General features: G+C 36.1%; 1 protein-coding gene across 1 annotated transcript in view; it reads right to left on the reverse strand.

Annotated features, from left to right (window-relative positions):
- The window catches only part of GRID1 (glutamate ionotropic receptor delta type subunit 1), a gene marked incomplete at its 5' end in the record, with an annotated part of 550,600 nt that overhangs the window by 116,654 nt on the left and 410,809 nt on the right, over window positions 1-23,137 (reverse strand). Inside the window, one exon of the mRNA XM_080620875.1 lies at window positions 9,457-9,510. Within this exon, the coding sequence (XP_080477001.1) occupies window positions 9,457-9,510 (54 nt within the window). The remainder of the gene's footprint in view (window positions 1-9,456; window positions 9,511-23,137) is intronic.

Genomic DNA, 23,137 nt, shown 5'->3' on the forward strand with positions numbered 1-23,137 from the left:
CCTGAGTGTCAAACCCTAGTTACTATACAGCTGGAGAAGAAAAACAGAAGCCTCTAGAAGGAAATTCAGAACCTAAATTGGGCTAAATCTGACTCTGAAAGTGACACCTTTTTCCGTGTGGACAGCTTACAGTAGTTAAATCTTTCAATGCCTCAATTCAGTATATCATGCCAAAGGCAACAAAGCTCCTGGCTTTTTTCCAGCTAATGGACATTCATACCAACAAACTATCCATTCCTTTTACAAATTAGATTCCTTTTTACAAATGTAAAAGCATAGGAAAAAAAAGTTCTTTGAAGAGCTAAGATCGAAAGGTCTATGTCTGCATTTTTAAACTGGTGCTCTAAAACCCTAAGGCAACTACGGGCCTTTCCATGCCAGTTCACAAGGTGGTACAGCCACAGGCAGCATCACAGGGCACCTATGGAAGGTCCAGGAGCAGAAAAGCGTGGCTGAGTGCCTGAAATGCAGGTCACCACCAACCCACACAAGAGCAGCCCAGCTACAGCTTCCCTGGCCTGGGGAGTGCACCTCTTTCTCTTGCCTAGCATTGGCAGTTCCTGCAGACTTGCTTCCAGGAAGCTCACAGTCATAGAATCATAGAATAGTTATGGTTGGAAAAGACCTTAAGATCATCCAGTTCCAACCCCCCTGCCATGGGCAGGGACACCTCACACTAAACCATGTCACCCAAGGCTCTGTCCAGCCTGGCCTTGAACACTGCCAAACACAGTCCTGGCTTAGTAGCACATGAAACCTTAAATGTCAGAAAGGTCACCTGCATTCTGACTGTGATAAATATGGGGGGGTAGGGGGAGAGGGGGAAACCAAAACACCAACCCACGAAAACCAAATAAGGGTATGTGAAGCTGGCTGTTACTTTTACACCCCTCAGAATAATAGCATATATCCAAAAAATAGTTCTTGGAGTCACAAGGGAAAAAACATTTCACAGTGATCTTACAATTAAAGTCTATTCTTCTAGTTGTATTTTTTAAAGTAATGCATTTTGTTTCCTGCACGTTATATGAAAATATTCTTTACACTGTGAAACTGACAACTAAGTAAATAATTTGATTTGGTCCAAGAGGGTTTTGTTTTTCTTTTCCAAACAAACTTACCCCAAATTTCCAATCTTGTCCTTGGATCATTACACAGCACAAGACTGCACACAGTAATTGCCATTGATATCATGTGTGAATGCTCTATTCTAAGCAGAGCTTATCAGCTCGTATGGCCAGGCTAGCACTCCTTCCAAAATTCCCTATCACATGCCCTCCTTTTGGCTTTCATGATCGCATGATGTTGCTACTGCAATGTAGGGTAAATCTTGACTTAATATAGATGCTTCTGCTTATTTCAGCAATATGCTTTAAGGAAGGCTAAAGAGCCTAACTCTCTATTGCTTTGCACCTTTAATAGCAGTCCACACTCAGATCTGTAAGTATTGAATTTCTTGCAAGAGGTTGGAGGGAGAGAACTTTACCCAGGAATGAAAGAGGTTTTCTTACTTAAGTTCTCTTATTTTGGATTTTTCCTCTTGTAAGGGAAAGAATTTAGCTATTCCCAATGTTTTAGGGAGCACTTAAATATTTTGGTACGTAGACATAAGTGTAAGACTGACTATTCACCCAGGCTAGTAGTAGTTCTCACTACCCAATTCAACACTGAAGGGGTATTCCTTTAAACACTGTATTTTTTGTTCATGTGGCTTACTAAAGGCAAAGATTACTCTTCAAGAAGTTGTGGCATTCATTTATCTATTTATGTGCACACAGATATTGGTCATTTGGGGAATTCATTTATCTCTTTATTTATCTGTACACAAAGAACTTCAGTTAGCTTGCAATACCTAGCCATATTGATCAGGGGAATATTTAAATCTGCTCTAGTTGTGCTCAACTATCACAACACAAATTGCAAAATGAGACAATTATGTTTCACATTACAACCTCTATGTTCCTAGAGGTAATAACAGAAAATTATAAATTTTAATGGCATTAAAAATCATTTAAAGAACCAAAACAGATTTCCAGAAAGTACATCCATGAGAAAAATGGAGTATTAAACTGAATAGCAATGAGGACAAGGATGCTCGTGGAGATAAGTTACAAATTTATGCGGAACTTTTGCATTAGGATCAATATTGTTTGTTGGGTTATTCTAATTCCCCTCAATGCACTATGTACATCTATTAAAGGGCAGTTGTTAATTTGCTGAAAATCCAGAAAACATGCTTCAATTAGCTTTTTTTAAAAAAATATTAGCGACAGCTCACCCTGTGGATAAATTTATTCAACTTTAACATGCTGGCTTTACTGCAGCTCACATGGACAAACGCGCACGCACACACACACACACGCACACATATATATATAAAGGTTAATCCTTTAAAGCAAGAGCACAATCCATTTCTCATAGCGCAGAAAATATTCTAATAAAAGTCTGCATGACCACCTGTCCAACTCCCATCCTCATCTTCCTCCCACACATCCAACACTACCTCACTTCTCTTCCTTTTACCTGATATTCCTAAAAATCTCTACAGGGATGTATTTATAATTCAATTGAATTAGCTCTGTTTCTAGATATAAGGACTCTGTACTGGGTCTCTAAAAGTCTTTCTCAGATAGTACTGAGTGCCTATACAGTAAAAGATCCTCTGATTTATCAAAATATTATTCCATACTAAAAAGTAATTATCTCATTAATAAAATAAAAAAGGAATAAAAGCACATGAAATTATAGTTATGAAAAGCTGCACAAAAAAAACCAAAAAAGCCCAACAAAACAGCAGTAACTTTAATGTGGATTTCACTGATAAAACAAATCATCAAAGCTGTATTAACCTTGCTCCCAGCTTACTGACACTGTTTCTGTGTAATTTACTTAGACAGTAAGGAACTAATGTAATGAAATTTTCACTAGTTCACTACTCCAATGGCTCCAGTTTGAGAGTTGGAAGTTAATATTGTTTGAATTTCATATTTGTTATTTCATATGGTACAGAATGTGGTTAAAAAAAACAAACAGGGTAATAAATAATTTTATGGCAATAACAAATACCCCTTTGTATATAATTTGATGAGAGTTAATCTGAATCAATGAGAATCAGTTCAATGGAAAAGCAATAAATGAAAAGCTGTAGGCAAGTATAAGCTCTAACCTTCAGTTTTCAGACTTTTTTTTCACACCTTATAAGTAAATCTATATTTATAGCACTGAAAGTGACAGTAATTCATTCCTAGGCATCTTTTTATCAAGACTGCATACAATTACAATATACTCCTCCATTTCAAATGACTGATATCAAGAAACATGATGCTTGGTTCTTTCCTGGCTAAGTCAAAATGCTGGGGCTACCCCAAGACTGGATTTGGCTAACAGAATTTAATCAAATGCAGTAAGTCTAGCCTGATCACTAGTAGACAGAGAAGGATGGATCTCCACACTGATTGGAAATCAATTGAGTCACAGTTCCGATAAATTCCATGTTTGTCAGCAAAAGTACTGAAGAAATGATTCAATCAGAAGTGTATTCACTGACTTTGTATAAACTATCACTGTTGCACCTATATTAAAAAAAGATATGTCAAAAGACTTACAACAGAAGGTGCAGATCAGAAAATACTCAGTGGAGCTTATAAAACAGTTGTGGTTGTCTTTCCAAACTGAGACCTAGAAATATTTAGCAGACTTACATAATGTAAGATAGTGAAAAACAAAGAATAAAAAACAGCGGCAGAACCAGGTGCGAAGGCAGAGATGATGAGATGGAGGAAAGTAACCAAGGAAGTTGTTCCTATTCATTATCATATTTAGATCATAAACCATTTCCCATTACTGAAGCTAATTTTTACTGCAGATGATTAAACTGCATTTCCTTTGTCTTTCCAGAGTGAACATGGGATCATATTCTTCTTTTAATTATACCTATTTTAATACTATACCCTTTCTCCATCTTTTGAGTTTTGTAGGAAGCAAACCTAATTTTTTCAACCTTTCCTCATGGATTGTATTTTACTGAGCATCCATCATACTAAGTATTCTCCTCTGGATTTTCAAAGCTATTCTGCATTCTCTTGTTTTAAGTCTTGCCCCAAAATTTCAATCCTGTTCCAACAAGGCCAAGCTAATGTCAAGCAGAGCAAAATAATTGCCTAACTTACCTTACAAAGAATGTTTATAGCAATATATGTTTTGCAGGGCTACAACAGTATTGACTGATATTGTTTGTTATCCACGAGGATTCTAAGTTGCTCCTGTAGAGGCTTACCAGCTAAACCTCATTTTGTAGCCATACCTGAGTACTTCATACTTCTCTATATTGATTCTCATCTGGCAGAGTGCCTCAATTTTATCTAAATAAATTGGAACTACTACAGTATGTTTTAACAGTCTGGTTACAACTAATATTTTCTATAAAGCCAGCATCAAGTAAGTCAGAAAAAACATTAAAACCTCATTTTAACATTAAGTAATCTTACACTTTCTTTTATCTTCTGCTATATCTAAACTTTTCTTGTTACTTTTTATTACCCCTGGTATGAGTAATTTTGCACCTCAGCCTCATTTTATAATTTACTTCGTTACACTTTTGCACTTCTCCTTAGCCTTTTTTTACATCACTTTTTCTTTAGAATTCCTCTCTGATTTCAAGATCTGAAAAGATAACCAATTGGAACCATAATGATACCTTATTATGCCTTCATCTTCACAGAACTTCACAGGATTTATTTTTTTTTTTTGTCATCCTTTACTCATCCTATTATCTTTCCAAAAGCAGTACTAGTTCTCTAAACTTGTGAAGTTGGACAATCTTTTTATTGATGCCCATTATCCCTATTTTCCTTTTCTCACTCCTTCCTCTTCTTCAAACAGTGCATGCTACCATCTTTCAACCACTTTCACACCAATTATTTCCTGACTTCCTTAGCCCCATTCTTCCTTAGACATAATGAAATCTGAACTGCCTTAACTTTTTAAGCATGTAGGAATAACACTGTCAATCACAGGAAATTTTGAAGCCTTGTCTGTGTCCTAACATTACTTTTTCAACTGCCAGGGAAATTAAAATCCTCCATTATTCCAATTTCTTGTTTCTGGGGAGTTTCTGTCAAAAGCGCACTTTCAAAAAAAGTCTTCCTCAGAGCATGTCTTTTGTGTATTTCCACATGGCTATTAAATAAATTTGACCCTCACCCCTCCTTAGCTTCACAGCAAGTATGTATGGTTTGGATGTGCAATGCTACATTGTACTCTCTTCATCCCTACCTGTCCTTCGTGAAAAATTACCTCCTACCTCGACCAGTAGCCTCATGCTTTATCTTGCCATGTCTTACAACTTTCAATTAAACTTCTGAATAGCAATGAAGGTTTTTTGAAAAACAAATTAAAGGATGCATGCAATAATGGTGAAATAACTCATTTTAGTTATCAGTCAAATTCAGTACCCATTCCACTTCCATGAAGAGTAGCTGATTACTTCGTGTACTTTACTGATTTACATGTAAAAATAACGAATGTTTAGAAACTTGGAATTATAATTAAATATCTTGATATGAGGGAATAAAATACTACTTTTAATTTCATTATTTCTTTCTGGTCTGAATTCTGGTTTTATAGAACAAGTAATTTCTTTTATGTTTTGCCTCCCCTTGCAATGGATAAAATTTCAAAACCCTGAAGTGTCCAACAAAAAAGGAAACGTGGTTTATAGTACTATTTATACCCTCAGACTTACTGCTGCTGCTAATAAAAAAAGCAGACACAGCCTCCTAGAGCATTGCTCCTAGTACAATCACATACAAATTCAGTTTCAAGTATTGCTCTTGTGCCTCTCCCATAGACATATGCCATGGGCAATGCACAGCATTTTCTCTGAACAGGAAGAAAAAGAGAAAGGGAGAATGAAAACCGTAAGGAGGAACAGGCAGAGATGCTTGATGTCAGGTACCAAAACCAAAGAAATGTAAGAGAAGAATAAAAATCATAGAATCATAGAATCAGGCAGGTTGGAAAAGAACTTTAAGATCATGATAGAGCTATTATCCTAGGAGTGCCAAAATCACCACTAAACCTCATTTACACAGTTTTGAACACTTCAGGGGTGGTGATTCCACCATTTCCCCGGGCAGCCCGTTCCAATACCTGATCACCCTCTCTGCGAAGATTTTCCTAATATCCAGTCTAAGCCTCCCCTGCTGCAGCTTGAGGCCATTTCCTCTTGTCCTCTGACTGGTTACTTGGGAGAAGAGACCAACCCCCACCTCACTACAACATCCTTTCATGTAGTTGTGGACAGCAATAAGGTCTCCCTGAGCCTCCTCTTCTCCAGAATAAACAACCCCAGTTCCCTCAGCTGCTCATCATAAGGTTTATTCTCCAGATCCTTCACCAGCTTTGTTGCCCTTTTTCTGGACCTGCTTCAGCACCTGAATTCAGAATTAACCCAGAATTCAGGTAGAAATACTACCTAAAACAAATGCTAGGAATGATTCAGTATTTCTAGATGAATAAAAATGAAGATGATAAATATAAATCTAAATGGGGGAGGGTGATTAGAAATACATTTCCTTTTTCTTCCCCCTCAAATCTCCACTACTTTTGACAGCTCTGCAAGTCTGAAATATAAAATGTCTGAAATGAGAACAGTAGGTACTTACAAATACATACTTTTAAAACAGTAAGGTTTTTATGAATTTGGCTTCAAAGAGGACATATAAGGGCATAATATTGCCTGCAAAGACCCATATTATCCTAAAAGACTTGCCATGTAATGTTTCAGCCTTCCAATGCCATAAAATGAATCCAACTCCCAAGTCACTAATTTCTTTTCTAAAGATGACTCAGTCCTTTTGTACCTCTAATGGTATCCAAACTGAATAGATAACTCAGCACAGAGACTTGGTTTACTGGAAACCAGCAAATACAGAATCTTGACAGTACAGCTGTAGTAAGCTCATTTGCTGTAATAAGCTTACCAGCCATACAGTTTTAAGTTAGCTCATCACAAGCTTGGTGGTGTTGCTTATCTAATAACATTAAAATGATAAAATATGTTTGAACTCTGAAACTTAATTCCTATCATGCCATATGGGACAGAAACATAAAGGCAAAAAAAAAAAACAACCAAGCAAAATAAAAAAAAACAAGTGGATTTAATTCAAGTAAGACAATAATATAATCTGTTACTGAAATAATACCATGCTATGTAGTCATTCTTATTATAGCATGGTAAGTCCAAGGTTCAAATTCTCATTGGTTTGACGAGAGGTGGGAGACAGAGCAGACTGAGAGAAGGTGTTCAAGATCAATAGACCTCAGCAGTCAAACCTGTACCAGGCCCTTAAATGGTTCCCTGAAATGAGAAAGGCCTAAAGAACCTGCTTACAACCCAATGTTCTTCTTACAAGGAATGTCAATGGAAATAATTGTCACTGTGTTCTGTTCTTGCTACTGCCCCTTTTCAAGGTCAGTTAGCCCTATACCTCTCTTTCCTTTCAATGGGATCATTAGGTCACACAGACCGCAGGGCAAAAAGAAAAGTATAAGATCCTCAATCTGCCTGGGAGAAAAAAAAAGAACTAGCTAAGTATTTGGTCCATTTACAGAATGGACTACATGTGGCTTTCAATTCATGTGGAATTACATCAAAAAGCTGATTTGACTGCCGGGAATAAAAAGTTAATTCCATTCTGCAAACTACAGCTCCAATCAACATCCAGTTCAGGTATAACATATTTTCCATCAAGTACGCATGTAGTTCTCACTGATACAAACTGGAAATACATACATAGAAAGCATGATCAGTCTGTCCTCTTGCTAGCATGGGGATATGCTCACTATTAAATAAGATGCAAGCCTAAGGAACCTCCATCTTTCTACATATACATCCATGTAGATGCCTAACACAGTAGCTTTAAGCACACAAAGACCAACACTTTTCTGTTAAAAAAAGGATAATCAAAACATTTCCTCCTCTTTTTGCCTGAAAAGAGTTCTCTAAGGTTTCATAAATTTGAAAAATTTCTGTATTTGCCTGTTTGAATGTAAGTATGGCACTAATATTTTTTGCTCAAAAGTTATATTTTAGATTTACATTTTGCTACCATAGCTTCTCTACCCAGTCTCTAGGCAGAAAAGAAAAAAAATAAAAGTTCCCCAAATAAAAGCAGACTTGACACCCTGTATGATGTATTTGTGTAAGCATGCACATGTTTGTGCATGACTGCTGAAGGTTTTTATTTGTGATGTTACATATTCAGGCTTCATGAAGTAAGTTTTAATATTTGAATAATAACAGCATTTATAATTTCACAAACATTCCCTCTCTGTAAGTGGTTAAGAAAATATGAACTGTATTATCTTTATGTGAATATAAATACTGAGTCTCTGGGCATCTTGCTAATATTTTGTAGCGGGTCATTACTACAGCTGACAAATCAGGAGTTACTTAAATGTAACAAGGACTAGAAAGAATTTATAAAGCCTTTATAAGCAGAGATTTCACTTACTTTCCCTAACCCCTATTTAATTACAGAGCCTTTCTAATGCCGCACAATACAATTTATAGTTACTAGTAAAAGTGGCCTATCCGAAATTATTAATTAGCTAGGTGAAAATAAAGGAATGAGAAATTAAAAAAGGAATTGGTTATTAAATTAGAGGCTATGCATTCATAATACGAAAATAAAACAGTGATCAGTTTTTAACTTAGATATTTTGCTCTTTCAACAAATCATTATTAAAACCAGAAATATATAAAATAGTGCCATTTATCCTGAACAATCAGCGATTTATCAATTATTATATACAGTAAAACATTCCAAGGTTTCCATTGTTTTTTAAATATGAGTCTGCAATGATGCCTATTAGGGCATCATGGAACTAGGGCAAAATAAATAATCATAGTAGCGGAGCAGAACACCATTTGCTGCAGAGAAGAAATACTACAAATCTATGCTATCCTGGATCCTGGCCAAACACCAACACAATTCTGCACTAAAGAAAACCTCTGTATCATGTAAATGCATATTCAAACAAGCTAAGCTTGCAACTAGCTTGAGTGCTCTTTCCTCTCCTGGTATCTGAGTGCAGGCTTTCATAGCAGTGAAGGGTGAGATTCTGGCAGATATGGTTGCATGTATTTGAGGTTTCTTTTGAGATATTCTCTGCTTCCTAAATAGGAAGTGATACAGTAGGGACAGCATGAAGTTAAAAATAGTCTCCCAGCTGCTGTGAGGTATTCTGGAAGCTTTATTTTGACCTTTGGTATTCAACATATGCCAATTCAACTGAGACAGGCAAGCAATGACACCACAGAGTTTGCATCTCGTACCATTCAAAAAGCAAATATGCTAAGTGTATGTTCAGTTTGGTGTGTCAAACATATGAAAAAAAAAGACGGTGATGAGTGAATGTACCAAGCTACGTTATCGCTTTTGACTTTCTTACCTCATTCACATAGACCCAGTGACTATCCTTTGATGCAAGGTTGGTTTCCACAGCCTACAAAAATAATAATAATAAAAAAAAAAAAAATTAAACACGTGAAGCGTATTCCAGAAAGAACTTATATTAAAAGTTAATATAAAACTCATTTTGCTTGCTTTTGTCGCTATTGGCATTGTTTCAGCGTAGTTCTTTTCATCTCTTCCACCGCTTCTTCATGGAAGTATCCTATTGGTGCTAGTCACATTTCTCTGATTTTAGTACATAAACCAAACTACCTTGACCATGAAGATATTCCCTATATGTACCACAAAAGCATATTGGAGTAGGGTGGTACATCAACATGATAAGGAATCCTATGATGAACAACTGCACACAGAACATGAGATTTCACTTCTACATCATATACGTAATGCATCCAAATAGGCTGGGTTGCTTTTCAATATGCCTCCCAAAATATACTGCCTCAGCCTCATTACAGCTCTGATAGTTTAACTGTTAGATAACCTATTTCATGCAAAACACTACTCTGAGACACTCAAGTGAAGTCATATGAGTCATCCTCTCTTCATGTTTACATAAGACCCAAGACAAAGTTATGATTTGCATGGACACTTTCTCTGGCTTCCTGGTGTGGACTCGGATAATCACTATTATAAACAAACAGCCCATCTCATTGGGCAGTGTATTTATGCATACATATATAACCCTTATGGTTCACTAAGATGCTAAAATTGGGAAAGACTGCTAGTATAGACAGCACTACTAGTACTGAGGACCTCAGTGGAAAGATTTGGCAATATACACAGAAGTTTATAACCTCTTTGTTTGACATAGATAAGCTCACTTCAAGGTGCTTTATAGTATAACAAAGCAATATCAAGCATCAAGAGGTGTACACTACAGTGATAACAATATTGCTAATGTCCTGCTTAACACACAGACAACTACTGTGGATTCATCTCACCTAATAAATCAGGACAATCCCAGTGCACACATGTATTTCAGGAGGCAGTTCACTACACAAAGTTCTGAATGTCTCTGCCTTCAACCACTTGTTTCTTCTGTGACAATATGCCCCTATATATTGAAAAGATATTCTTATCCCTGTATTATAAATGGCCGTATGAATCACTGAAATTAACCCAGTTAAAACAAACAAACATAGAGATTAACAAAATACTTCCAGTCACTGTTTTTTAACCAAGGCAATTTCCACACCCTGCTCATTTTATGTGGCCTCAAAACAATTACACAGGTACAGAGGGGCTCTGTAGGCTGTGGTACTGGATTGGGCAGGAACATCATCAATCACCTTCCTCTCCAGAACCCATTTTCATAATAAGCCTCTCAGATATTTAGCATCAGGTGGGATGAATCACCTTCTCACATGGCACTGACTACAGATGACTGGCTTAGAATAAACACCCACAATTTATGAAGCTGCAGTGAAAAAGGTTATCCACCCTTAACATAGGCAAAGGCAGTACTGTTAACTGATCCTAGAAAAAAAACCCAAAACAACCAAACCAAACCAAAACCTGGCTCAAAAGCCAACATCAACATTTTAAAAAATTACTCTCAATTTATACTGTGTTAAAAAACTGAGTATAAATTACTTGTCTAAGCAATTGTATCTTAAAACTCCAAGCAGTTGTGTGGCCTATGAAAACCTAAGAGAAAATCATGGGCAGCACACACACCTCAATCTACTTGTCATGTCCACAAGGTGTACTCCTTTAAAGAGACAAAAATCCCTAAAGAGAAACCACAAAGAAGTCAAAAGAGAAAAATCAACACAGGGCACAGGATTTATCATCATCTTCCTGAACAGCGTTATGGGAAATTAACTATTGCTGGTGTCAAAAGAGATGAACAACACATCTGACAAGATAATCCTCTCTAAAGCATGACATGAAAAATTTTCTCCCTTGGTAACAGTCTCCCTTGTATTTCTTTTAAGCTGGCAGTGACCACCAAACTGAAGAATTGCAACTATTAGGAAAGCTAGCAGTAATGAAAATAAGGGCAAAACCTTGTAATTTTTCTCCCTATTTATCCCCTATCATATTCAGACAAAGTCAAAATAGCAAGTAGCTGTAACATACAGAGGGAAAGCAAAGTGCTGCCAACATTAACAAAGCAGAACTAAATAATGCTCAGGTGCAGAGTTATTGCACTGGCCATATTTTGTGATTTATCTGCAACAGTGAGCAATTTGTATGAATAAATACTATGTTTGGGGAGCCACAAGAGCCAGGGAATTTGAAATGAATTATTGTGACTCATTCTTCTGGGTTCGCATATCTGGGCCAAAGTTTTTAAAATGAGGTGCCTAAATTTAGGTTGCTAAGAGTTTATCTTTAGTCATCAGAGTGCTAGACTATTCAGCACCTCCTACAGAAGTCAGTGGCTCTACATTGTAAAAGCCTGAAATGTATTTAGAAACATAACTGTAGATAGGCAAGTTTAGGTGTCTATAAATATCTTCTGTTTAGAATTGCAACACGTAGCATGAAGCATTATTATAAACCAAGACATGCTGAGAGAAAGAAAACACTTCTTGTATTTTGTGGTTCAGACTTTGTACCATATTTAGAGACAGCTGTCCTAAAGAATCCTAAAATGAAATACTGAAAGACACATTTCAGAGTTTTCAACCTTCTTACATCACTGGTGTATTGCAGGTGTATTGCCAGAGGCTCGTTGAAGTTAAGCAGCTTGAAAAGCAAGAAAATTTATTCAGAATTCTCAGAATAAGAAAGAAATAACATGTTTGTAACTTATGGGGTTTCTTTTTCTTTGAAGAGCAAAAGGTATCAGAACTTGGGAGATTATAGTCACCCATTTTTAATTAGTTTTTTAATTATTCAAGCTGTTCAAGATCTTACCATTTATTTAAGCTTGTGTCTCCATCCATTCAAAAAGAGGAAAAATGTCAAGGAAAAATCCTAAAGGATCAATTACAGCTTATTTCATAAATTACCCTATATTAAAGAAAGCAGGCTAGGAATTTGTGTGATCACTCTGGCTGAGAGAAAGCTCTGCCATCTATTGGAGCAGGATTCAGGTGCTAAAATATGTTATTGGGTGTTTTTGTGGAAAAATTATTAATACAGCTGCAAAATATCCTAGTTCTTTTTATACTCTATATGTACATACCAGCCAGATGATACTTGGGACTAATGCCTCAACATTTCTACCAAATAGAAAATCTGCTTTTGAGATAAACAGCACACTGGAAATTAAAGACCATCCCTATTTTCTTTTAGACTAGTAAATACCTTCTACAGATTTGTAAAAAAACAGGAGGGTTTTTTTGAGACTGCTTGCCCTTCTTCTTCCCCAATTACATTTCAACAGCCAAATGTTAAAATGCAGAACCCAAACAAAGGAATTATAATTCAGTCAGTGGATCACCATCAATGAGAACATATACATGATATTTTCAGAATTGGGCCAGTCTGGGAAGATGGAAAGGGGAGCAGTGAATGTAGAAAACTTTATAATTTCTCAGTAGAAAACACCTGTGATAGAAATGACACTGAAAATCAAAATCTGAGCATTAAGATTTCAGATCTCATACCAACAATAATAAAAGAAAATAATAAGATGCTTCATAAAAAATGATCAAAGATATGCTCATGTATATGTCTTTGTTTACTTTTAAATATATAACTTAAAATCATTTACTGCCAATAATCCATGACAACCTTATTTTATTGTAATACAGTGGAGAACAAGTATTTACATTGCCTTTATGAATAAGTAATTTGGTTTATTATTTCATTTAATGGAGGTTGCAGTTTTAAAGGAAGAAGTTAGGAAAGTAAGCAATAAATATTGTTACATACAGAAATGAATCAATTCTGCAGGGAAAAATAACCAACCCACACAACCCTTTTCTGACCTTTCCAAAACATCTGAAACCAAAAGCATTTCCAAGTGTATAACGGCTGGCTAGTTTCAGGAAGGCTCTTTTCCACAATACCTGGCTGCTTTGCTAGGGTCAGCACCTCAGTATAAACAGCAAAAAGTAGTCTGTGTAGAAAGGAATGTAAGGATCAGTGGCTGGACACAACTTAGAGAGAAGCTGGTGGGTGTTCAGACACAGGCAGACTGTGTTCAGTGACAGCAGAATGTGCTGAAGAGTTTAGGCTTATGCACATCGGTGTTATAGTTACAAACCTGTTGTCTCCTTTGTACTCAGGGGACAGGCAGTAGGAATGTCTGGAAGCCCCATAACTAACCCCGGGATCCTAGAAAGAAATGTATTGCAGATGGCAAACACAGATGTTCCTGTTTTATCTACATTTTTTGGAAACAAGTGCTGCCACCCTGAAATCATAAAAGAACCACCAGGGTGTTTTGCTAGGAGGGATATCAAACTAGTAAAGGGTATTACTTGCACATCCCCTACCTTAATGTTGAGGATAAAGAGCACTACAGCTTTTCAGAAGGGAAAAAAAAAGCCAACAGAAAAGAAAGAGAGCGTAGACTGGGAAGTTCACAGTTAGAAAATAACTTAGGAAGAGCATCCTAAGAGATACTGAAAGAACACAAACCCAAAGCCGCTGTGAACCAATGACTAAGTACAGGTGGCAGCAGAGAACAGATACACCTGCAGCATGGAATGCTCTGTGGAGGTACCAGCAGATACACCCAATCATCTCAAGACTACAGCTCCAGGAATCAGGCCCCATTTACAAGGCTTCTCCTATGCAGCTCTATTCCAGCTTGCAACCCTACTGAAGACCCCTGCGACCAGACAGACTGCCAACAGTCAGTCCACAGGATGCTTATAACAGAAAACCAGGCACAGAACGAGCTGAGCAGTGAGCAAGCCTTCAGGAGACCCAAGTTCTTTTTAGAGACCTCAGTGGTGCAGGATGAGGATGGAAATACTCAAGGTCAGCTTTACTACTATGAAATACTTTTTTTTTTTTTTTTTGTGGGTTTGTTTGGTTTTAAATTATTAATATTGAAGGTGTAAGTAAAGGGCTTGTGGAAGTAAATCTCGTCTCTGCAAATCTTTCATAAAGGATCAGTCTCAATCCTTACAATTAATTATCTGCTCACTTTACTTTGCCAAAGGACAGGTTTCAAAAGGAAACTCTCTCCAGCTCTTACTGTCCCAAGCAAGGTTATAGCCAGCAACCTGCTTCCAAAAGTAGCTTTTTTCCCACTTCACATCGTTGGAGAAATTATTTACCTACTGTCTTCACTCCACAAAAAGTAAGAAAAATTCTTTAGAACCGATTTGAAATCTATTACAGTAAAACAGCAATACGAAAAAAGAAAAAGTCACTGCCTTCTTCATACCCTTTTGGAAGCCTGAGCCAAACCTAGCTCCAGCTGCTGGGTTTCACTGCAGGAGTTGGACCTGTATTTTTTAAAAATTGCTTTTTTCTTGACTTAAATGTCCAGGAAAACACCCTAGGAATCAGGAACCTGGTTTAGATCCCAAAGAAGAGATCTAGACCAAGTTTCCAATGCAATACATCTGACAGTAATTAATTATACACTATCAAAGTGCACCTGTTTATCTTTAGAAGCTTTGTGTATGTCACGGATACAAGTAAGACAGGAGATATGAAAAAGTGAATTCTGGTAGAGTAGATGGGTTCAGTCTATATCCGAAAGATACCTAATTTACATTTAGAAACTTCTTTAATTAAAATAGTGCAGTTCTTGTCTAGGAGTGAGTTGCATAGATAACAATTTCACAGAAAAATGATTTCTCCAGAGCAGTTACTGAGATTCTTGCACTTCATTAGAACCTTTCTTCCCTCTGCATTTTAAACAAATACCTCTTGGTATCTCCAGAGAAGCATAAACCCCATAATATTTAATAGAGTAAAAATAAGTAAATAAGCATTACTAGCCACAATGAAGTATTTATAAAAATAATTAAAATATTCTTATAATACTTATGGTTTATTAAAAATACTCTAATATGTGATTGTTTCTAAAGCTTAACTGATAATGGTACCATTGGTACAGGGATCAAAATTAAATTTTCCAAGTGACAGTACAACATCCCAGCTCTAGATGAGGTTTATAAAACTAAGACATTTTGGACTAAGAATCCTGAAGAGAAACAACTCGGTTGCAGCCAACTAAATTAGGACTGGAAGTTTACTTATTTAATACAGGTTAATTAAAATGTCTAAATGTCATTTCAAAATGAAACATTAAATTCTTTCCTAAAATTAAATTCTTTCCTAAAAATGTGCACACATACACATTAAAAAAACCAACTTAACAGGCTCAGTGATTCCCTGTCTTTCAGTGATCACTACCTCATGTCAATCATACAGTTAATTTCCCTATCTTACAACATAAACTGTCAATTCCAAATCTCAGTACATATTAGCTTCATTAAAATCATGCATGAACCACAAGCATAACATGCTTTTGAAATCCACATTTCTTGATAATTCATTGTATTACTTCATTTTTCATCTACACTCTATAAACATATTACCAAAAAACCTCACTCTGTTGGGACATTTTTTCATGTTATCATGCACTGTTACATCAAAACATGAGGCTTGATATTTCCTTGTTACTCTTCTGCAGAACTACATTGCTAAGAAAAGCTATTCTTCCCTCAATGGTACTGATAAAGCACAAATAATTATTGAAAGGCTATCCTGAGATTAGATGGTATTTTAATTATTCTGGTCTCCTTCAGTAGTATAAGCCTGTAAACTTGGCATATTCAGCGTGAAACTCCCACAAAAGCTAGGCCAAATCAGTCATACAGATATCTGTGTTCTACTCAGAAGTCTAGCCATTAGTCTGAGCTTTCTCCCCGAAAACTGTAACATTTCATTTATGGTGTCTCTCCAAATGATATGAGAGGGTCTTTTCTTGACCTCTCAGTTCCTCCACAAGCTAAATAACCTAATTAAGGAAAAAAAGATGAGGGGTGAGGATAAAAAGGGGAGGAGGGGGAGAGGGAAGAAAAGGGGAAGGGGAGAGAAAAAAAAACCCACATCCTAGAGCAAATTCCCAAATACAGTCCACAACTGAATTCTGTTCTCAATTGCTAATAAGACATTTCATGCAAACAGGAGTAAATATGACCCCAAACTTCACCAGATTTTAGCACACACCCCTCCAGTTTATGAATGCTAATTTGAAGATGTATATAACATTTTGCACAGTATGATTTAATAATAACCCAAGCTGATATATACTAATAATATGTTTTAAAGTTTGTAGTGCAGTAGTTGCAACATACTAGTTGCTAGTATGCCCAGGGCATAGGTGATCAGGCAAAAACTATACTGAAGAAAACTTATGTATAAGTTTAATTTTAATGAAGAGAGATTAGAAACGAAGAAAATCATAAAGAAGAGTAAAAGAAGAGGAACTATACGCTGCAACTTCTTCTGGCTGCATGGCTCTAATGATGAGTAACTACTCTAATATATGACATTGCCTATTGTTTTAGCCTTAATCATTAAGGTGTAATGTTTTGGGGTTTCTTTTAATCTTATTGCCATTTTATAGGTAATGCTTATTATATTCAATCTCTACTGCTGTTCCATTTAATGCATATTCCACTGAATGATGCATTAAAGTATTGCATATGGAACTCTTCCAAATGCATTCTGTAAGAATTTACTTTTCCAAGCTCAAATGTGACATACTATTTATAAACATGGTAATTGTTGACCATTTAACTATGTGGCACAGTGGTGACGCTGGATAATTGCACACCTGTCAGAAAGCAACATTTCTATAATGACATAAATCTAATGTTAACTAAAGAACATAAACTCTCAGAAATCTTGTACTTAAAATTTTACCAAAGACACACGCTGAGTTGACTTTGAAGACCCAATTAAATCTTCGAAATAACTAAATTTCAATCACTTAGACACTGAATTTCCTTTTAATGCTTTGAGAACTGTACTCCTGAAAGAGTCAAACTCCAGAGAACTAACTAAACTTCATCAGAACTGGCCAGCAGCTGGAGCTTGTTTTTTTTTTTTTTGTTGGTTTGCTTCGGTTCTTATCCTGCCTACCATTAAGAGAAGAAATTGTCACCAAAAGAATTTGGCCTCTTAAGCTGTCTGTTTGTTTGGAATGCCTACATGGGGTTGATTAGACATAGATGTGATGGTTGAAAATACCTTTTCAGTCATAGAACCCAGGTAAATAAACCTATTTTCAGCATGGATGATTGCTCTTTATTCTCATAATGAGCAGCTGTTCCACTGTCAGAGTGTCACATATTTCAGTATGTACCACGAGCCTCATGCACTGTGCTTTCTCAGCTTTACTCAGAAACAATAGCTTCAGCTCCAACTTTACCTTGCACTGGAAGTTGAATATAAGTTTATTGAGTTTGCAAAGATTTTGGTCATTTTGTAAGTATAAACAGCAATTGGTAACTATATCATTAAAAAAAGTGCAAACTTCTTAGCTTTATAACATGCACACACCACCAAACAGTGAAAACCCAACCTACAGATCCTTAAATTTCCTTTTTTAAAAGAAGTATGTTTTGTGTTGATAGCATGATAGTTGATGCTCCCAAAATCATGTATCACTTTTTACTGAAAGAACCAGCTATAGGATGAAGAAACTGCTTTGATTTTCTTGAACTTATGGTTTTAATACTGATTCATTGCCTCTGGCACAATGTTACTAATCACACTGCGAGGCTGTTATTTTACATAGGTTATGGGGTTTTAAACTCTATGAACTTGGACAGGCATATCCATATCAAAGTTTACCCTATCCATTATCCATCTCTTCTTCTGTCCACATACATTTCTTTTATATTCCTTAAAAATCCTGCTTTTAAACAGAAAGACGACAACACTGTACTTACCTCAGCCTCAAACAATCACTTTCAAACCAATCTTTTTCTGACTATAGCACCCGCATTTTAAATTGCAAAATAAATACATAAATAAAGCAAAATCCTTACAGGTCTGAGCACCTTCTTGTCAGTCACTGCATTTTACATGCACATGCAGTGTCATGGGCTGTGTGAGCTCTAAAGAATAGCTTAAAGTTTACCTCAACCATCTCAAACCAGCAGACTCTTTCAGATCAGATTTGCCAAAAGGAAAGAATATTTGCCTTTGTTTATACTGCATGAGGATACTCGGCTTCTGTGTACTTGCCAAGTGATAACACTTTCAGGCTGTTCTAGGAGGAGAGAAACCTTTGGGGACCAGTAACAGTGGTAATAGAAGGGTTAACTCACTCTCTGTATGTCTACACTCTTAATGACTTTATGCAAAGCCTGACAGGCTAAAGAAAGGTAAGCAAAGGCAGACATCACCTAGCGCAGTGTACGTATACTTCACACACTAGTGGGAATTGAAGACAAATAAGTCCACATTTTGTTCAGCTTTTTCTTCCAAGCAGCTTTTCAAATATTCACCATTTGGGTCAAAACCTGTATGTTTTGTACCCATGCTTCCTCAAAGCTTGAAGAGATGTATTGGAGCATCCACACTTATTACTCGCAGTCTTTATCAGCTTTATCTTTACTAGCAAGAATGATATTAAATGTATATATTACAGTAATAGGCAGATTTTAGTAGACAACATACTGAATTTTCCTAAATGCTTGCATAAAGTTATTCAGGAGAGTATGGCAAAGTTATTTATTTTAAAATACTAATTTTATCCTTTGAAACAATTTCCACTTCTTCTAATTAACACAAACTCACATAGTGTTTGCAAAGTTATAGACAAATGGGTTTATAAGAATGAACCTTTCTACATTGTCTGGAGCAACAACTTATCTTCTGCTTCCAGGGAAACCAGCATTCATTACAGATTATGCCTTGATTTGGTTCATGAAACCAAGTAATTTTTAGCATTTTAACTACTGTAACCTTTTTCCCCATTGTTTCTGAGGTAGAATTTAGACAAAACAGAGATTTGTGTTAGAATTTCCATGTACCTGAGCTTCTGTACAAATCCAGAGTAAAAAAGAAGTGAAATAGGCTTTTAATCTTAAAATCTGAGCATGTTTGACTTGAGATATACTACTCTTAGCACTGATTTCTAACAGGTTTTTTTTAGATAAGATTTTATCTAGCGAAAATTTTTAAAAGACAGTGTCTTGGAAAACCAAAATGCAGTTTCTGAGAGTTAAACGTAGTAGAGGAGGGAAAAGATATTACATTAGATTAGACAATTTTTACATCAGGGTTACATCCATTATTACAAGAAACACAAAAGAATGTGACAATAAACATTACTAGCTGAAAAAAAATAAATACAGATCCTTAAGTGGAGACCTGATGGGAAAATTATGTTATCATCTGATAGAAAACATGGAAGAGAAGAACTAAGGACTAGAGAAGCATCTGGACACATGGGAGAAATTCTGAATAATTTTTAAGAGATCACCCAGGAAAGAAGAGAAAATATTAATTTGACATAATAGGAGTTGTAAATACCTGCAAACAGAAAGACCTGGAGCATGTAAGCACAAAGATAAGACAGAGGAGTGACCACAGATGGCAAGAAAAAGAATGCATTATAGGGCAAGACAGCTGCACAGAGAAAAAGAAATGCTGAATATTGCAAACAGGCAAGCAAAAAAAGAGACCAGATGAACTGCACAAGCACAAAATATAAAATCCAAGGGCTGAGACTTATGGGTGATGAGGACAACATATGGAAAATTAAAAAACATAAATGAAGGAAAATGAAGGAGAGAGGAAAGGAGGTGGGTGAAAGAAAAAATTGAGAAGATTGGAGATTCACACAATCCCAAGAACTGTTGAATCGCATGAGAGATAGTTTGACTGGCCTGTCATCGGAAAGCAAAGAAGAAAGAGGTCAGCAAGCTGGGACAATAAATGTGGCCTTGAAGCAAAAAAGAAAGAAGATTAAAAACAAAATTATCTTTCTTCACTTAGGCCAGGTATCACTGAAAAGTTGAAGGAATATTTATTCATAGGTGAGAGATGCACAGTACAAATTATAGTAGGATGCAGCTGTTGAAGAGGAATAGGCAGAAAAAAAAATCTTGAGGTAAAAAAACCAAACAGTAAATGTAACCACTGAAAAGTATTCTTGTTAAAAGGAACCTTTCCTAGGTGAGTCTTTCAGGTAAGACTTTCAGTGCTGGCCTTAAGTGGCTAAGTCTGAAACTACTAGAAGCAAATTAAATACTAAAGAGCACATAAGGCTCACAGTCTGTAAATCTACTTTTAAGACTATAAAAAACTGTTAATGAGGATATACTAACAGCCACATCTGAACAGAGAGGGCAGTGCAAGATGTAAAAATAGCAATATAAAGAATACAAATATGGTGACATTATAGTCAGAAATTGAATTATATTTATAGCAAGATAACAGAAAATAAATAAATAAACAGGACTTTATGGCAAAACAGACTGAATCCATGTAATGTGGGGGAAGTATAATAAAGGAAAGAAAGACTTCCTGGCATAGTGGCCCTGCAGTCAAAGGTGAGTATAGAAGAATAACATTCACCTATTAAAAAGTTCTACAGAGGTGGTGTGCATTTAACAAAATCTAAAATGTTAAAGGCAGAGGGAGAAAAAAAAAATCTGTTAAGATAGTGAAATCATGAGTTAAAAGAAGCTAAGCATAGATGAGGTTCTTAGCTTCACAATAGAGAACCTTAAAGAAATTCCAAATTTCTTCTGCTGTCCTCAGATTTTGAGCATTTTCTCAGCAGTTACTCCTTTTGACCCTGAAAGCTTTACTAGATTATTTAATATTATCAGTAACAATCCTGACAAATATTATTAAAGGAATTAACTATGATAGAAACATAGAAAGTATGATAAATACAGAGGTATTTAGAGAGCATTTAAAAAGATGATGGCTTCTGAAAACAGAAACATAATTATGGTGAAAATCACTACTATCAAAAATAAGGTCAGGCACTCAGAGAACAAAAAAGAAAAATCTGCTGTTATTTGAAACTTCTTCAGTTTGAAAAACTAGAGGCTTATTAGAGGTTTATTGTCTGACATCTAGAAATCTATGCGCCCATGAACAATTAGAGTCTAAGATGTATCCCTGAAATGTCAATAGAGTAAAAAAGTTTGAATACCAAGAGAAAGAGACTCCTGTAGTCTAGCTGGTTGAAAGCAGAGTTGAAGTTCAGGTAGTTTAGAAGCAGAATCATAAGACAGTATGCATGCTGTATTTCAACTGCTATTTTAAGTACCTCAGGAGTATAAAAACCAAAGTATCCCAACTGCTAAGCTCACATGGCCATGCTAGCACAAAGACACACGGATACTAGTAGGATCACGGATGTATTCTGTCTGAGAATACAAAGATTTCTAAACATTATGGTGAGATTCTGAATTCATCTCACAACAGTAGTGTCAAGCCAAACTACACACAATTCAATTTCAAGGTAGTGCATGATCACTCAATGAAAAAAATATGGAATATATATTTATGTGTTATGGTGCCCTCTCTTCTCAGGGGACAGGATCAAGTAAACCAGGAGTTCATGTCCCATCTTTTACCCCTGAAACAACAGAGAAACACAGCAGCAGCATCCTAAGTTTTATGAAAAAGACAAAAAAATATGCACTTTATAGACTACAGCATACCTGAAATAGTTGAGTCCCTGTTTCTATTAGTAATTCAGGCATTCAAGGTTTAATATCTCAGATGTTCCAAATTCCATCTCCAGGAACTTGGCAAGCAACTTGCCAGCTTCAATGCAAATTGTTTTTCCGAGCCCAAATTGTTTTTAAAAGATTAAGGTGTTCTAATTTTTTAAAGCAGTAATCCTTTACCATTGTGATAGAGTTGTCTACCATAATCTTTATCATTTACTAAAGCTTCACTGTAAAAGAAAAGGAACTAATTTTTCAAAGTCTATTTAAGTAGCCAAATTGCTATGTTCCGAATTCAGGGCTGAGAAAAGAAGACTACTTACTTCAGCTCTGAAGAGTTTAGTTCAAAAAAAAAACCCCACCAACCAACCTCAACTCCTTCCTGAAGATGGCATTCCATGGAAACCATATGATTCAAGAATTAGTAATGTAACATGGGATTAATATTAGCTCCATTTGAGTTATGGGAGGCAAGACTGCATCCTCAGGAGTCTTCTGTCTCCCAAATACTGCTTCAAATCCTAAAAATTGGATAGATTCAGATTATATTAAAAGTCAGTTAGCCTATATGATTCAGTAAAGTAACTCTGTTAACATGTCCTTACAAACGACTATTACAAACAAACGCACACCAAACATAAGCAAAGAAATCTTCTGCTTTACTTTCTTGACAAAGGAAAGTATATAACAGAGTTCTGGGGAGGGGAAAAATCCACACACCACCGACTATATTTGGTGTTCAAATCAGGCTGGTTTTCAAAAGAATGGAAAAGAAAAAAATAAAATAATAATAATAATGTAGTACTATTAGACCTTGTTTGCAGTTGGAAAGCAAGTGCATGATAAACATCACAACACATGACAGAACAAGGAGCTCAAGTCACTTGTCTTTGTTCAAGGCCTTCCAAAGTAATCCTTGCTTTAAAAGCCTGGATCCTTTCTTGCCTTCAGTAGCCCTAGAAGGGTTCATTGCAGCAAAGGATGCACTGAATCTGCTGCCTTATCCTCCAGAAGAGGGAAAAGAAACCACAGGCTTGGAGGTTCTCCATCAGTGTCCCAGAGGCCCTCACCAGAAACACATTG

The sequence above is a fragment of the Psittacula echo genome (assembly GCF_963264785.1).
Source record: "Psittacula echo genome assembly, chromosome: 6".
Taxonomy (NCBI): domain Eukaryota; kingdom Metazoa; phylum Chordata; class Aves; order Psittaciformes; family Psittacidae; genus Psittacula; species Psittacula echo.